This window comes from Pleurodeles waltl, chromosome 7 (assembly GCF_031143425.1).
Source record: "Pleurodeles waltl isolate 20211129_DDA chromosome 7, aPleWal1.hap1.20221129, whole genome shotgun sequence".
Lineage (NCBI taxonomy): Eukaryota > Metazoa > Chordata > Amphibia > Caudata > Salamandridae > Pleurodeles > Pleurodeles waltl.
Window position 1 is genome coordinate 1344460358 of NC_090446.1, and position 18589 is coordinate 1344478946.

Sequence of the window (18589 nt, forward strand, 5' to 3'; positions counted from 1 at the left end):
CCCCAGTGAGCGGAGAGGGCTTGCTATGCAATCCCAAAGTGCTCTATCTAGGCATAGTGAGGTCGAGCAGCTTTAGGCTTAACACAGAGGAGCGCAAGACATCTACAAATACATAGAATAGTCAATAAATGAGACTGCTCAAAAAAGGAGATCCACACCAATTTATAAGAATTCCAAGTATCTTTATACAGGTTTAGGCATTAGAGAAAAATTGTTCTGGTGAATGTGTTTTTAAATAGGAATACTTCTCACTCTAAAAAGTGGACACATCGCAACTTCTGAGTTCTGCAATGTTATCCTATGGGAGGAAAAACAAGTTCTGCAATCAGGTACTGTATAACGAGTTACTTGATCACTCTCCGAGACTTAAGGTAACTATTGAGCAAGGTTTAGGACCACACCAACAGGTCAGGTTAGGCCGGGCAGCAGTTCAGTGGCCGGGTGCAGAGGTGTAGTACAGTATTGGGTGCCCAATGTATTTCAATGGAAATCTGTCTCTGTGGAAAAATGCTGAAGGCTCTGGCTACGAGGTCAGTCGAGGTCAACCAACAGGTAGGTTACAAACCTGTGGTGCTTGGGGATGTAGATGCACCTTTGGTCCTCTTCACCACAGATCAAGGGTGCCGGGTGCAGAGGTGTCCTTTGGTGCGAGGTTTCTGTGTCTGGGAGCACTCGCAGTTGAAGGGTCCTGTGGTCGGAGGCTGCAGGCCTCTTCAGGGTGTCCAGGAGGGGTGAAACCACAATGGACTCAAGCTCAGGAGAGCTGGGGGACTTCGTGGACACTAGGGACCCACTTTAACTCAGGCCAGAGGCGACGGGTGCAGTGGTTGATTTAGGTGTAGGGTTTCTCTCATCATAGAAGCTGCGGGAAAGGGCGCAAGCTACAGAAGCTGCAGACGACTTTGGGGAGTTCAGAAGGGATGAAATGGAGAACCTTTTTGGCACAGGTTGTCCAATTCACCTCAGGTCAGGGACAGCGGGTGCAGTGGTGACTTCAAGTATCTGTTTTTGGCAGTTCCAGAGGCTTCAGAGTCCTTCCTTAGAGGTTTTTGGAAACAGGTTCCCTGTTTATGGGATGTCTTAAGTCTTTATTGAAGGCAGGAAGTCCTCCCGGGTTTCTGGAGTCACAGCTAAAGGACAAGTCGACTTTGGTCCAGATTTCGTTGAAGGATGCAGACAGGTCGGTGGGGTTGATACCAGGTCAGCTGCTTCTTTTCTCCTCTTCTGCTGTCGCAGCTCTGGGTCTTCTTAGGTCATCAGGATCTGCCTTTCTGGTGGTGGTCGGGGGGAAGCTCTCACCCTAGGGATTCAGAACGGTGTCTCAGGCGGCAGAAACTGGTCAAAAGCACACCAGAGACGGTTTCAGGGGCACCTCTAATGTGCCCGCTGGGTGTATGTATTATTAAATCGAACACTGGCATCAGTGGGGGTTCGCCAATACGAGATGTTTGATACCAAACATCCATATCCAGGGAAGCTATCATGTAGCTGGGGAATTCGTACTAACCAGTGTCCTGCACATGCATTTGAAATGGCTTCCCTGGTCACTTATTAAGTCTGAGAATCAACAAAGACATAGTAGGGGCATATCTGCTGGTACAGGTTGTGTGCCTTGTTATGTTTTCACTTATCTGCACCAAGACACGCAGCCTGAAAGGGCAGCCTGTCATGTGCTTAGTGAAGGGTCCCTTAGTTTGTCACAATTTGTGCTGCAGCCCTTAGGGACCCTCTTTAGTATCCCAGGCCCTAGGTACCAGGGGTACCATTTACTAGGGACTTAGAGGGTGCTAAAGGTTTTGCCAATTGAGGAAACAACTGTGCAGTTTTGGGAAAAAGGCTAGACACTGGGGACCTGGTTAGCAGGAACCCAGTGCACTTTCAGTCGAAATTACATCAGATACCAAGCAAAAAGTGTGGGACAACCATGTCAAAAACAGGCACTTTCTTACACTGGACCTTTCTTTGCAGATGTCCCCCCCCACTTTTTGCCCCCATTTGAACTACTGGATGCTGGTTTTTGACTCTGAAAGTGCACAGAAGCTTACTAACCAGGCTCCAGTGCCAGTTCTTTCCCCTATAAATGAAATACTCAATTGTGTACAATTGGCATAAAACTTTAGCGCCCCTGTATGCCCCTAGTAAATGGTCCCCCTGGTACCTCGGCATGAGTACTAAAGGGGGACCCTAAGGGCTGCAGCATGTATTATGCCATCATAATGGATCTCTCTACAAATTACATGCAGACTGCCACTGCAGAATGCATGAAATGGTATAAATCATTGTGGAAACACAACATTGCACACACCCTGTGTGCAATGCCCACACTGCATGTCTCACATGCAAGTCACCCCTTCAGCAGGCCGCAAGGGCCCTAGGGTAGGGTGCATTATAATACATATGATACGAGGGCATACCTACATGAGCAAATATGCCCCTGTGATGTCTAGTTCTATTGCTAGAAATTTCAAGTGAACATGGAAGCCATATTTGGGTGTGCACTGGGCATCACCAGTTGCCCAGCTACAAAATGGCTTCACTGAAACCTAGGGTGTTTGGCATGAAACACCTCTTCCTAATAAACCTATACTGATGCCAGTACTGGATTTAATAGGACATGCACCCAGAGGCACCTTAGTGGTGGCCCTTGAAACCTACTAGTCCTCTAGTGTGCTGACTGACTGGTATCAACCAGCCTGCCACCACAGTCGAGTTTCTGACCCACTGGAGGTGAGAGCCCCTGCCCTCAGAACAATGCCTCTTCTGGAGGAAGGTGTTATCACCTCCTCCAGCAGGATAGCTAGTAAATCAGCATTACAAAGGCCAGAGACTTCAAAGACTCTGCCCTCTTTGATAAGCGGCCCTTGTACCCCCCCCTCCCCCTCCACTCCCCCCACCAGACCTGGCAAATGTCAGCCCCTACCCTGAGGCCCATTTGGCACCAGGACAGACAGGAAATTAGCTATGCAAGGAGGCATGTGTTCTTACCAGGCTAGTCACACACCTAAGGTGGACAGTCCGATGTGCTCACAAACTAAGGGTTCCACCATCTTGTTTTTAGTGTAATTAGGAATTCTGGGACAGCATTACGCCCACTCCCCACAGGAAGTGGTCATATAGGGGGTGTAATCACCCCAAGGGCAAGTAGCCCATTGGCTAATACCCTAAACACATCTAAATTTAGTATTTAGGTGGCCCCCTGACACCAGGGCTTCAGATTCACTCGACTACAAAGAGAAGAATGACAAAGAAGAGCCGACGACAAGAGCAGTAGACTTGCTGAAGACTTGGCATAAAACCCCACTTACCTGCCTCTGTCCTGACAATTGCAAAGACCAGACTCATCCAGCAGCTGTGCATCAACCCAGAGCCTTGGAGGACTGCCAGCACTTCGACCCCCAATCAGAATCTCTCCTGGAGTGGAGGAGCCACTTCCAGGCACCAACTGCATCTGTCCGGTTCTCCCTTTTGCTGACCATCAGGTCTACCGAGGGAGCATCACGCAAAGAAGAGGATCCAGAGTGCCCAGGAGTGCAACCCTGTCGAAATAGCCTGTTTTTGAGACACTGAGCCTGCCTGGAGCCTCCCTGCACCAGTCCCAACCAGCTGCAAGCACTCCGGCTTGTTTAGTGTCCATGCCGGACACCAACACCGCAAAGACTGATCTACTGACGAAGACATCAGCATCATCACCAAGGCCAGCACAGAGTCGCCCTGCTGCCCTGTTCTCTCTCTCCCCCCCCATACCTCTTCCTCCCCAAATCACCAGTTTGACCCGATGAAGTGAGAGCAACTAACACCGTGAGCCGCCAGACAAAGTAACTCTGCACCAAGACCCAGCCAACCAACGGTGTTCCCAGGCCCCAGAGACCCTCAAGAACAGAGCCCTCATTCCAGGTACTGCTCCGATTGACTAACATGTAGCGTCCGAGGCTACCACCGCTGGGAGCGCCTGTACACCCAGACACACCAGGGCAGGTAACCCAAAACTGCTGGTGGTTCAAGACCTTAGCCCCTACTTACCTCAAGTCCATAAGAACAGCCCTGTAAGTTGATTGCAAGTGACCCTGTGCAGTATATGTTTCCTCCATAGGATACCATTACTGCATGCGAGGCTCGGGCCTCGCATCGGACAGCTGTATTTTTTAACTGTTCAAATAACGCTATTTCGAAAAGTACTTACCTGATCTTGCAGTCTAAATCAAGATAAAAATCTGTTATTTTTTTTTAATTGGTCTCAAGTTTCTTCTTAAGTGAGTGCCTCATTTATTGACTGTGTGTTCGACAAATTCTTAGCACTACCCTCTGATAAGCCTAAACTGCTCGCCCACACTACCACAAAAGAAAGCATTTAGGACTATTATTGTAATCCCTGTAAACCAATAGGGGTCGCCTAGACTATCTGCATAGTGTTCCCTTACATTGGTACACTACATAGATAGCCATATTTCTACAGGAATTAAGTTAAAGTAAGAGGCTGAGTGGTGGAGAAAGCATAACACACCACTGTGGTCAGGAGATAGGGCTTAACAGTGCAAAAATGTGACCGCAGATTGGGCATCAGTCTACATTTGCAATTAGTCATTTTCAAACTTTTAATAGATTATTTCATATTTATTAAGACTCCATTAGCTCTTGGAACTCAGCTCAGTGGCGTTGTGTTTAAATCCCATTACCTATATATTGTATTAAAACGTGGAGTTCCTTGTCTCTACCACATTCTTCTGTTTACCAACCCTGCATTAATCATTTCTTAATATGGTGGTGCTTAATGCACATTTCTTGGTTTGCTCCGATGGTCTTTTCTTCCTTGTGGTTCTCGTAGAACTGTGATACTTCAAAGTACAGCCCAGAGGCTGTGCCTGTGGCCCTCCTGGCCTTTACATGCTGTCCCCTGGTGAACAGCGGTACTAAACTGCTGTTAACTTAACTGACACTATCATTCAGAAAGATATTAACTAAACAGGCAATGTACCTATAGGCTAACTGAAGTAAAATAAAAGCAAAGAAGGTTCCTGCACCATTTAACTGTAGAAACACCATTTTTAAAGAGATTTTGCAACAAACGTGTAAAAATATGGTAAACTCTTCAAAAGTCAAAGCAGATTTCATTAACATGCAGCAGTGTTTCACCTCAGTATATCAGCTATTACTGCATTTATAATTATTTTTTTAAGTGATACTTTTTAAATATGAACTTGAAACATTGCTGCCCCTCACCCCTTGTCAACAATGCCAATAGTGAACTAAAACACAGGACCACCTCTGGGGTCTTGCCTTAATTCCTTCCTGGCTGCCTGGCTGTTATACATGGACAACATTATAGTTTATTAAATCAAACACAAGGTGGTGTTTATTCAGCACCCATCCTGAATTTATGTATATCAAGGTGCTCGTATGTGTAAAAATGAAGAAAAGGGAGGCAAAGTGAAATAAAACAACTGCCAAGGATCACACAATTCAGTCAAGAGGGTAAGCCGGGATTAATTCCGTGTTTTCTGGTTTCATGTTGTGCAGTTCTTTTCACTTCAATTACCAAGTTACTTATTTTGTACACTTGGCGATGGCAAGCACAGAAGGCTTACCCTAAGGTGCAATAGAAGGATAAGCAAGTCAGCTACAGCATAACACAATATTGTCTCTTTTAGAGACCAGGGGCTTAATTTAGAGGGCAGTATGGAATGAAACCCTTAACGTATCTCCATGATTTACAGACCACACCATGTACATTCTTGGCTTCTCCTATGCCCCCTTACACCAAACCCCCCACCAACACCCTATCCCGACCACACCACAGACCACACTTCTTGGCCCCTAGGAAAATGGGTGCGAGCATGTGTCCTAGATGTGGTTCCTTTAGAATTGTGTATTCCTAACTCTGCCATACAGTAAACCTCTAACATTCTTGCTGTTCCCCAAGTAATTCTTCCATTCTTTCAGAAACAGAAAAAAATATTCTTTATGTCTCTGCTTTTGCTCCATTTTTCTAGTTAATCATCTTTTTAAACCGATACATATCATGGACTGTTTGTTCAGTTAAATCGTGCTGTAATGTTCGTTTTTCAACATGTTAGGAACGTATAGAAATAAAGATTACATTTTTGATAGAATGAGCCCTGCCATCCCTGCTAAAATACCTTTTTCTCACAGTGTCAAACCGGATTTTAAATCTTCACATGCTATAGTGGCATTGCCTGGAGGGTAATGGCTTCATAACATTTAAACAAATGCTTAATGAGCAATACGGCTATTCTCCTTCCAGGGGCATGTAGGGAAGTCTAAGCAACTTTGTTTGAGGATTTGTCCCAAAAGAGATATAGGTCTGGAAACAGCCAATTAGAAATGAAGTATGAACATTTGAACAGTATGCTCTATGGCAGAGGTCTTCAAACTGGGGGGCGAGCCCCCCTTGGGGGGCCTCAAGTGATCCCAGGGGGGGCGCCAAACTCTGGCCAAAAGAAATATTATACAGATAACATGCCTTTGTTTGAAACAGAAGCATGTTATTGCAGTTTTAAAAAGGTAACAGTACTTAACTGCAATGTTTAAATAGGTCTAGACCTATTTAAACATTGCCATCCTTCTAAAATAATTGTGAAAATTTATGAGGGGGGGCCTAATGATTTTTATTTTTCAACTGGGGGGGCGCGGCATTAAAAAGTTTGAAGACCACTGCTCTATGGTCATGCGGTTTCTTAGTGCTGGATAATCTGTTGACTGAGCACATCAGTTCTTAAACCATTACTACAGGACAACGTTTACTGTATCAGCAACTCAATGACAACAAACATGAAGAAAATATCTAAGGATGGCGTTAGCACTGCTCGGTCTGTCATGGCCTAATCCTGGGTTAACATTTCTGGTAGCGGTCGCTGCTTCACAGGGTTTTGTGCACTAACTTTTATTTAAAAGCTGCATAATGTGTTAAAATTACAAAGCAGCTGCCTGGATGTCGTATGGAATGAATCAGGGCGTACCTGCAGAGGAGTAAAAGCTACGCTGGATGCAGTTCCAGAAGACCGATCCCGGACCGTTGACTTGCCACCATACACCATGCTCTGCTTCTGCAATGTGCGCTGAGTGGAAAGAAAAACACAAAAGGCAAATTTACAACACACTCATCAGTGTGACTAAATTAACAGACTGCTACTTAAGCAACCTTAAGGGGCCTCCTAGGTGTGTCCAAAGAGCAGCAGATCAGAGGGACAGATATCGATCCTATTCAAGAATCCTCATGTTGTCCTGAAACATACTAAGGAGTAAGTGTTTGGAAGCAGTTCAGATAGCTATTGCTTACAGATATCACTCCTTAATACTAGCATGTTTGTTCAGGCTTTCACTGTCCAGTTTAACAGATGTCACACCACATGGATAGCCCAACTCTGTATTTGTAAAATCCCCAGTTTTTTATGTTTGTTCTGCTTAGTCTGTTGCAAATATTCACTGCCCTGCTTTCAAAGTAAAATTGCGGGCCTCAAACAGGAGGATGCCACTTTAGGGTTCAATCTCAACCTTGATCCTCTGAAAAACGTAGAGGCAATTCACTTTGCAGCTTTTTTGGCCACCAATCTCAACTCTTCACCTTTTACAGCAGTATAATTCCCACACACAGGGCCACACTATTTGCCCTTCACTTACACAGTAAGCCAAAGAGGCAGTCCATTACTGGAATCATGGTAGGCACTAAGTCCAGTGAGGTGCAGCATGCCAGTATCTAACACCCCAACCAACTGGCACGTCTCTCAAAACATGTCTTTACCTGCAGAGTTTTGGAGATCCTAGCCTTTGTAGCTTCATTGACCTGAGCTTGTCGGATCCGTCCACTTCCAGACTTCCCCAAGTGCCCAAGGCTGAATCCCAAATCCTCCTGATAGGCATCTTCTTCAATCTAGTGTTTTGAAGAACAAAAAAAAAAAAAAAACACACAAGCCATAAAGATTTAGAAAGTAGTCAAGAAACAATGACTCAAGTCCATCTATATTCAATAATGAAAATGTAACAAATGTCAAAGAAAATATAGTCTGCCGCTTGCCTATGCATTTACTTCTCTAAGCACTTTTTGAATGAATACTTCGTGCATACATTTTGTGGATAAGTAAACCTGAAGCAAGGGCAGTAATACCTGAAATAAAAGCCAGATACCCTTACTGATTAAATGCTACACGTGGACAAATATTCAAATCTAGAGAACATTTGGACCACTGAAGAAGCACACTGTATACCAAAACAAAGACATTAGCATTCTGTATGCTATTCGGAATGAAGGCAGCTCTTTTTTCTATTCATACTCCTAGACATACCACTTACACTGCAAAACTGTGGGATTTAAAAAATGTTTACTTTGAAACAAAGTGCTTCACTCCTTGCTTGAAAACTTAAGACTTCTTTGTGCATTTGTATAGTGAAAAAATGTTTCCTTCATGTCACTAACCACACAGAGCAAGTTTCTCAATAAACATACGTAGCCATTGCAGCAGGAACAATACTCTAGCACAAAGAGCAGGCACTGCATGAGACTGCAACTTCTCTTTTGGCAGAGTTCTACAGAACCCCTCCACCAACCACCATACAATATAGCTGAGATGTCATTGTGCCAAATTCATAATGTTAAGAGGAACATGAAGCTGGTCTGCTAGAAAAAGAAAGCACGATCTAATGCCAGATCGACTAATTTAGGAAGCCACTAGCAGATCACCACATCAAGGACTACATTTCGTTTTCAAGAACAATGTGGAAACCAGGTACACACCTCACCAAAGCTCATCCGATTCGCCTGTTTGCGTATCTCGGTCAGTCCCAATCGCTCCTTCATCTTCCGGTATCTGGCAAAGGAATCACAGGATGAGGGAAGAAAGAAATCAGAAAAACATTAATACAGAGTATCACAAAAGGAGCTTGTATCTTGGAACTAGTATCAGGATGGACATATCTTTGCCCTCCCCCTTCCACAACAAAGAATATACATTTTTCGACTTCAGCTGCATAAGGTATGGTCCACTGTATTGGAATTTAGGGCCTGATTTAGAACTTGGCAGATGGGTTACTGCTTCACAAAGGGGTACAATTTACAGTTGTAGAGAAATATCTGGCAGTGGGACCTGGCTAGAAGGAACCCAGCGTACTTCTGTCAAAAGTGCATCAAATACCAGGCAAAAAGTGGGGGTGACAAGTCAAAAAGGGGCACTTTCCTACAAAAACTATGAGAAATCCATCCACACTAGTTACCCGTTAACGACCTGGCAAATTTGGAGATGACCTGCCCAACTTTTAAGCTTCTCACGGGTTTATCCACAACCTAGTTTAGTGATACACACTTGAAGGGACACCCTGGTCCTGAAAATAGTGCCTTGCTTGGTTGTCCTTGCTTCCGATTCCCGAACAAAGGAGACAAACGTTTCAAAGTCTAAGCTGCCAAAACCTGCACTGCTCACAACCACCTTCACTCTTTCTCTTCTCAGAAAATAATTAAACAGTCCGCTTTTCTAATATTCCGCTCCTATTAATTTATTCTTAGCACTATTATCACTAGTGACTAAGGTTGGGGTAGGGCATAGCAATAACAAACAAAGAATGCTATTAATCCAAATATCCTGCCACTACCTCTTCCACTTTAGGTACCCACTCTCCCTCGGCCCTCTTCAATCTCGTTTTTAAGCAGGTTAAGTTATGTTCAAGTCAAGGTACAATTCACATCACCCCCCATAAATATTGCTTTGCAATAAAACAAAATAGAGAATCTGGAATCTAGCCTGGAGCATGAAACTGTATCCACAATGGTTAATCTGTGACTTTAGCGAGTTGTACCGATTTTCACAGTTTGCTGGGTGTGGCTGTAAAGCTTTCCAAGTTGAATGAGTACCAGATGCATTGGGGTAAATGCTGTGTATGATAACATTCACTTCAGTTCAAAGTCCTCAGCTTACAGCGATGCACGTGGGAGAAGTCTGTGCGAGTATGTACGGCAGTGTGCTCGCTCCCACTTTTTGAGATTAGTTGCTTGTTCAGTTGTTGGGCTGATGACCCCTGGGATGCACCTGCGCTCTGGAAGTGGTACAAGAACCTGGGAAGACTGTGCAGCATTGCCAGCACCCTCCAAAGTTCACTTGTTACTATCTACTGAAGAGGGACTAATATCCTGAAACTGTTCCACTGCTTAGTATGTAGAGTTTAAAGAGGACAATCAGTAGAAAAATAAAACAAGCCAGTGCATTTTGTTTGCCAGTTCATTTGTGAGAGATGAAAAATAAAATCGTGCCCAGAATTCAATGGTAGTACTACAAAATATCTAGAGCTCATGCTGCATTCAGATGCAAGGGCACCTTTGCTTGTATCTCCGGGAGGAGCTTCAGGGACAGTTTAAGAAGAGATAATCCTAAAGAGGAGAACGCAGAAGAGAAGAATGGTTATGTTGTAGAACTACTTCTTGAAACAGCCCCACAAAAGTGCAACAATACTTTTGAATTCCAGATTCCTTAAACAAACTGAACCAGAAACGTGCAGCTAGGTGTCTGTCAGACACTCGGCTGCCCCAAGTTAAAGGACGTGTCATTAGAAGACCTTGCACTCATGGGGAATGTACAAATCAACAGTACAAAACTCAATTTACATACCTCGACTTTTTTTTTTTTTTTTTAAACAAATGACTAAATAAAAAGGCTCTATGGATTCTACTGCCCACAACCTAGTCTCCTCCCCTAGACATCGGTCTCTTGGGGTATAGGTAGTTATCAAGAGCCAGGACTGTTTTCTCTTGTTTGGATTAAGGCAGACGACTTTGTTACAGAGCCTATGTCACTTACATAGTAAAACTGCCTGTTAAGCTGGTAATCTTCTATTACCCCGCTCATTTAAGGGTTCAAACAGGTTCAATTATCTCTTACAACAAATGCTAAAATAATAAAGATATGACAATGACAGTGGATGGGGTTAATGTACTAAAACATACACCATGTTGGTTAAGGCTTGCCGGATACAGGCCTGCAAAGACTCACCTGCGCCCCCCTCGTTTCTTCCTCTGCCCATCCAGTGGTGCGGGCAGTGGTTTCACCTGCTTCACAGGTGGAGGCTCCTGCCACTTGTCAAACTTCCTTTCAATCTCTTCCTTGAGATCATATCCAACCTAGACAGAGGAATGCAGAGGAGAAGCCATAAGGCCAGCATAACAGTGAACAAGGATTTTTTCAGCTCTTATATCAAGTCTGATCTGTGATGCTGTGGGTTAGAAATGTTAAAAACAGAAATAATATTGAAGGAGGCTCAATGAGGATTTACCTGCTTCATGTGTGTTTAGTAGTTGCATTAGTGTGGGAGACTGGAGGAGCTACGGAGTAAGCATGAACAAAAATAAACAGTATTCTAAATAACGATTTTTCAGACTACAGACAGTCTGATATCTTTTCTAGGAGATTTGGGTGTGAAATATCAAGAAGTAATGTAGTGGTTAAACCAGGTTTACTGCCACTAGCTTTCAGGTGCTATTACAGTGCCAACTCAACTGCACTCACTACATAGACCTCGTGATGACTGGAAGGCCGAGTCTACTCTGACAAGATTGAGGCCTCCTTTGGGATATTTCTAGACGGGACGTTTTTTAACAAGAAATGAAAATGTCACTTACCCAGTGTACATCTGTTCGTGGCATCAGTCGCTGAGATTCACATGGTATGCATGAGCTCGCCATCTGGTGTTGGGTCGGAGTGTTACAAGTTGTTTTTCTTCGAAGAAGTGTTTTCGAGTCACGGGACCGAGTGACTCCACCTTCTGTGCTCATTGCGCATGGGCGTCGACTCCATCTTCGATTGTTTTCCCCGCAGAGGGTGAGGTAGGAGTTGTACTATAGTAATAGTGCCCGCGCAATGAAAAATGTAAGTATGTACCTATTAAAGGATTAAGCAATATATATACAAATGTACAAAATTGAAGGTAACTTCTGAACTGCTACAGGCTTCCGGGGAGGTGGGTGGGTCCATGTGAATCTCAGCGACTGATGCCACGAACAGATGTACACTGGGTAAGTGACATTTTCAGTTCGATGGCATCTGTCGCTGTAGATACACATGGTATGCATAGACTAGTAAGCAGTTAGTTCCCCATAAGCGGTGGTTTAGCCTGTAGGAGTAGAAGTTGTCTGAAATAGAGTTCTTAATACAGCTTGACCTACTGTAGCTTGTTGTGCGGATAGCACATCTATACAGTAGTGTTTGGTGAATGTGTGAGGCGTAGACCAAGTGGCTGCCTTACATATTTCTTGCATTGGGATGTTTCCTAAAAAGGCCATTGAAGCACCTTTTTTCCTTGTTGAATGTGCCCTGGGAGTAATGGGCAGTTGTCTTTTTGCTTTAAGGTAGCAGATTTGGATGCATTTAACTATCCATCTGGCTATACCTTGTTTTGATATTGGGTTACCTGCATGAGGTTTTTGGAATGCAATAAATAGCTGTTTAGTTTTTCTGATGTTCTTCGTTCTGTCAATGTAGTACATTAATGCTCTTTTGACATCTAATGTATGTAGTGCTCTTTCAGCCACAGAATCTGGCTGTGGGAAGAATACTGGTAGTTCTACCGTTTGATTTAGATGGAATGGAGAAATAACTTTTGGTAAAAATTTTGGATTAGGTCGTAGGACGACCTTATTTTTATGTATTTGTATAAAAGGCTCTTGTGTTGTGAACGCTTGAATTTCACTTACTCTTCTTAGAGATGTAATGGCGATGAGAAAGGCAACTTTCCAGGTGAGGAATTGTATTCCGCAAGAGTGCATGGGTTCGAAAGGTGGGCCCATGAGTCTTGTTAGAACCACGTTTAGGTTCCATGAAGGAACAGGTGGTGTTCTTGGTGGTATAATTCTTTTAAGCCCTTCTATGAATGCTTTGATAACTGGTATCCTATACAAGGAAGTTGAATATGTAGTTTGCAGGTATGCAGATATTGCTGCAAGGTGTATTTTAATAGAAGAGAAGGCTAGCTTTGCTTTTTGTAAATGGAGCAAGTAATTTACTATATGTTTTGGAGTTGCCTCTAGTGGTTGTATCTGATTATGATGGCAGTACCAAACAAATCTTTTCCACTTACTTGCGTAGCAGTGTCTAGTGGATGGCCTTCTGGCCTGCTTTATGACTTCCATACACTCTTGGCTAAGTTGTAAGTGTCCGAATTCTAGGATTTCAGGAGCCAGATTGCTAGATTCAGCGATGCTGGGTCCGGGTGTCTGATCTGTTGGTTGTGTTGCGTTAACAGATCTGGTTTGTTGGGCAGTTTGATGTGTGGTACTACAGACAGATCTAGCAGTGTTGTGTACCAGGGTTGTCTTGCCCACGTTGGTGCTATTAAAATGAGTTTGAGTTTGTTTTGACTCAATTTGTTTACTAGGTAAGGAAGGAGAGGGAGAGGAGGAAAAGCGTAAGCAAATATTCCTGACCAGTTCATCCATAGGGCATTGCCTTGGGATTGCTTGTGTGGGTATCTGGACGCGAAGTTTTGGCATTTTGCGTTCTCTTTTGTTGCAAATAAGTCTATTTGTGGTGTTCCCCAGAGTGTGAAGTAGGTGTTCAGAATTTGTGGGTGGATTTCCCATTCGTGGACTTGCTGGTGATCTCGAGAGAGATTGTCTGCCAGCTGATTCTGGATCCCCGGAATAAACTGTGCTATTAGACCAATTTGATGGTGGATTGCCCACTTCCATATTTTTTGAGCTAACAAGCTTAACTGCGTTGAATGTGTTCCTCCTTGTTTGTTTAGATAATACATCGTTGTCATGTTGTCTGTTTTGACAAGGATGTATTTGTGGGTTATGATTGGTTGGAAAGCTTTTAGTGCTTGAAAAACTGCTAATAATTCTAGATGATTTATATGCAGTTTTGTTTGATGTATGTTCCATTGTCCTCTTATGTTGTGTTGATTGAGATGTGCTCCCCACCCTGTCATGGAAGCATCTGTTGTTATTACGTACTGTGGCACTGGGTCTTGGAAAGGCCGCCCTATGTTTAAATTTATACTGTTCCACCATAGAAGCGATAGGTAAGTTTGGCGGTCTAGCAACACCAGATCTAGAAGGTGACCCTGTGCTTGAGACCACTGTGAGGCTAGGCACTGTTGTAAGGGCCTCATGTGCAGTCTTGCGTTTGGGACAATGGCTATGCATGAGGACATCATGCCTAGGAGCTGTAGTATTGTTCTTGCTTGTATTGTTTGGTTTGGAGACATGTGTTGAATGACCCTGTTGAAATTGTGGATCCTTTGTGGAGTTGGCGTTGCTACTCCTTTTGTCGTGTCTATTATGGCTCCTAGATATTGCTGTACTTTGCTTGGCAGAATGTTTGATTTTGCAAAGTTGACGGTGAACCCTAGATTGTAGAGGGTTTGTATGACTTGATTTGTGTGGTTTGAGCATTGTGTGAGCGAACTGGTTTTGATTAGCCAGTCGTCTAGATACGGGAACACATGTATTTGCTGCCTTCTGATGTGTGCAGCGACTACTGCTAGGCATTTTGTGAATACTCTTGGAGCGGTTGTTAAACCAAAAGGCAATACTTTGAATTGGTAATGTATTCCTTTGAATACAAACCTTAGATATTTCCTGTGTGATTGATGTATTGGTATATGGAAATATGCGTCCTTGAGGTCTAGGGTTGTCATGTAGTCGTGTTTTCTGAGCAATGGTAACACTTCTTGTAGTGTGACCATGTGAAAGTGGTCTGATTTGATGAATGTGTTTACTACCCTGAGGTCTAGAATTGGTCTCAGTGTTTCGTCCTTTTTTGGTATCAAGAAGTACAGTGAATAAACTCCTGTGTTTATTTGTGTGCTTGGTACTAATTCTATTGCATTTTTTTGCAGTAGTGCTTGAACTTCTATCTGTAGAAGCTGTGAATGGTATTTTGATAAATTTTGTGATTTTGGTGGTATGTCTGGAGGGAATTGCATGAATTCTATGCAATAACCATGTTGGATAATTGCTAGGACCCATGTGTCTGTAGTTATTTTGTCCCATGCTTCGTAATATTGATGTATCCTCCCCCCCACTGGTGTTGTGTGGGAGGGGTGAGTGACGTGTGAGTCACTGCTTGTTGGTAGTGGTTTTGGGGCTTTGAAATCTTCCTCTATTCCTAGGAAATTGCCCCCCTCTATACTGGCCCCGAAAACCTCCCCTGTACTGTCCCTGGTAGGTGGGCGGTGCGGACTGTGAGGTGCTAGCTTGTGTGGCCTGACCCCGAAACCCTCCTCTAAAAGGTGTTTTGCGGAAGGTGTTATAAGATCCTCTGCTCTGCGGGGAGTAGAGTGCGCCCATGGCCTTGGCAGTGTCAGTGTCCTTCTTGAGCTTTTCTATGGCTGTGTCGACCTCCGGACCGAACAGAAGTTTCTCGTTTACTGGCATGTTAAGCACTGCCTGCTGAATTTCTGGCTTGAATCCAGACGTTCTGAGCCATGCGTGCCTACGGATGGTAACCGACGTATTAATGGTTCTTGCGGCCGTGTCTGCTGCATCCATGGAGGAGCGTATTTGATTGTTGGAAATGTTTTGACCCTCCTCAACAACCTGTTTTGCTCTTTTTTGCAGATCTTTTGGGAGATGTTCAATGAGATGCTGCATCTCATCCCAGTGGGCTCTGTCGTATCGCGCTAGCAGCGCTTGTGAATTTGCGATGCGCCACTGGTTTGCTGCTTGGACAGCAACCCTCTTCCCGGCTGCATCGAACTTCCTACTTTCTTTATCTGGGGGAGGTGCATCCCCAGAAGTGTGTGAGTTTGCCCGTTTTCTGGCAGCCCCTACCACCACAGAGTCTGGTGGCAGCTGAGAGGTGATGAATACAGGGTCCGTAGGAGGCGCCTTATACTTTTTGTCCACCCTAGGCGTCACTGCCCTACTTTTAACTGGCTCCTTGAAAATGTCCTTTGCATGGCGTAGCATGCCTGGGAGCATCGGCAGGCTTTGGTAGGAGCTGTGGGTTGAGGAGAGGGTGTTAAATAAAAAATCATCCTCTACTTGTTCCGAGTGTAGTTCCACATTATGGAATAGTGCTGCTCTAGCCACCACTTGTGAGTAGGCTGTGCTGTCTTCCGGTGGTGATGGCCTAGTTGGGTATGTGTCTGGGCTGTTATCAGACACTGGTGCGTCGTACAAGTCCCACGCATCCTGATCTTGGTCATCGTGGCTCATGGCGGTGTGAGCTGGCGAATGTGACGGGGTGTAAGTTGGCGAAGCCGGAGTTACAGGTGGAGGCGAGGGAGGAGGTGTTACCTTTTGTGCTGTTTGTTGCTGAGGAGTAAACTGAAGCGTTCTCTTTCGTTTGACAGGTGGAAGGGTACTGATCTTCCCAGTCCCCTGCTGAATAAAGATACGCTTTTGCGTGTGATCCACGTCAGTGGATTGCAGTTCTTGTTCAAATCTATGTTTCTTCATTTGAGAAGACATAGAATGCTCTTCAGTGTAGGAGCCAGAAACAGGGTCTGATGTCGCTTTTTTCGGCTCCGAAAACCCTGTCGATTGTTTTTTCGGCTCCGAGGTAACCTTCCTCTTTTTCTGTGCCGAAAAATCTGGGCCTCTATGGTCTTCGGCGCCACTGTCTCGGCGTCGATCCGTGTCGACACCGAACTCTCGGTGTCGATGCTTCTGTTTAGCAGTCTCTCGGTCTCGAGGAGGCTGCGTGCCGGTGTCTCGACCGGAGTCGGACGATCTCGACACTGAATGGGCCTTTTTCGGTGCCGATTGTTGGTCACCGAGAATTTGGGTGGAGCCATGGCCGGTTGGCAGTGGCGTCCCCTGGGCCTTCTTTCCTTTTTTAAGGTTTGATCTCGACGTCTTACTCACAGTTCTTGTAGAGTGTAGCTCGTCGGAGTCTGAATCCTGGATGGAAAAGGATTCCTCCTGTTCCTCTTCTGTCTCGAACTGTCGACGCTCTTTTGGCGTGGACGCCATCTGCAGTCTTCTCGCTCGACGGTCGCGCAGAGTTTTTCGGGACCGGAACGCCCGACAGGCCTCACAGGAATCTTCGCTGTGCTCGGGTGACAGGCACAGATTACAGACCGAGTGTAGGTCCGTATAAGGATATTTGTTGTGGCATTCGGGGCAGAATCGAAACGGGGTCCGTTCCATCGGCGTTGTCCTCCACGCGGTCGGGCCGACTAGGCCCCGACGGGGTGCCGAAATCTACCCCGAAGGGCACCGAAGCGCTTCGATGTTCAACGCGTCGTCGTATGTGTCTATCTCTAACCGGATCGCAACGATACCGTCGAAAATCTTCCGTCTTCAGCTATCTTTCCGTTCCGAAACTCGGAGCGACAGGAACACGTCCGAACCCGATGGCGGAAAGAAAACAATCGAAGATGGAGTCGACGCCCATGCGCAATGAGCACAGAAGGTGGAGTCACTCGGTCCCGTGACTCGAAAACACTTCTTCGAAGAAAAACAACTTGTAACACTCCGACCCAACACCAGATGGCGAGCTCATGCATACCATGTGTATCTACAGCGACAGATGCCATCGAACTTTGACATTCCAGTAATGCTGTTGGTTAAAATGTTTCTCCAGACCAGGTTTCCTTATGTAAATTTTCACCAGAAATTACACACTAAACTGTATGATCAGCATTCAATATAAAAAGCCAGTTCAAAGGCCATTAAATAGCAACACTGCACCCATTATACCTGCTTTGATCCTGGATGGTGCATGACACCCAGAACAACGTGCTTACTTACAACAGATAATGCAGTTTAACCATTTTTTCCTGGACATTTAAGGTTATTTCTAAATTATGTGTACATGAAAAATATAGAACTGCGGGACAAGGAAATATCTATGCTGAAAGCAGATAGGGCAAGAGAATCTAAACCTGGCACTAGTTTCCGTCTGCTTTCATTGGCATTAAACATACCTTCCCAGCAGTGCTCTCATGGAAGCTGTCCACACGTGCTGCTAATGTGCACTTAGCAGCAACTTGACGGGCTGCCTTTTTGCGTAGGTCCTACAAAAGAAGTGAGAGAAGAGGTGAGGCCCACAAACAAATGCATGATGGGATGCACATACATAGTGCTCCAACTGGAACCAACGTATTATTTAATTTTTAGGAGCTAAGCCAACCAATGTCAAACAGGTTTTGGAATGCTACTAAGGGAGTGCACTTGAGCCTAGGGGAGGCGGACAGCCAAACCAAAGTACCGATTTGATCCTCTCGTGACAAGTGGATATTGTTTGGGCTGGCCTCATAGATGAGCCCAGAGCTTCGAGAAGGCAACCACAGACACTGGCAAATAACTCACAGCAGACAAGGACATAAACCCTGGAAAATAGAGGATGCCCAGTGGTCAGGGACATACACTCAAACTCATCTGCAAGGCAAATGGACCACAGCTCTGGGAGCGTGGCTCTGACCGTGTAGTTTTTAAAATGACGCCTCTTCTTTAACAAAACATAAAAATAAAAAAAACACACACACTTAGTGCCCCACAAACGATCGGCGTGTTGTACTAACCCCTCCACCTATGACAGGATCTTCACCCTACCCCAGTATCCAGACTGCATTGTTTTATTGACGGCATAAAACCAATCTAAGTAGTGAATTTAGGCCAAGGAAAGATGCAAAAAACGTAGAAGGT

General features: G+C 44.8%; 1 protein-coding gene across 3 annotated transcripts in view; it reads right to left on the reverse strand.

The window, feature by feature from the left end:
• The window catches only part of PRPF31 (pre-mRNA processing factor 31), a 100418-nt gene that overhangs the window by 26709 nt on the left and 55120 nt on the right, over positions 1-18589 (reverse strand). For all 3 annotated transcript variants that reach the window (XM_069200736.1, XM_069200734.1, XM_069200735.1), the window contains 5 exons: positions 17869-17958; positions 10989-11116; positions 8747-8819; positions 7757-7885; positions 6975-7073 (listed from right to left, as the gene is read on the reverse strand). In XM_069200736.1, the coding sequence (XP_069056837.1) occupies positions 6975-7073; positions 7757-7885; positions 8747-8819; positions 10989-11116; positions 17869-17958 (519 nt within the window). The remainder of the gene's footprint in view (positions 1-6974; positions 7074-7756; positions 7886-8746; positions 8820-10988; positions 11117-17868; positions 17959-18589) is intronic.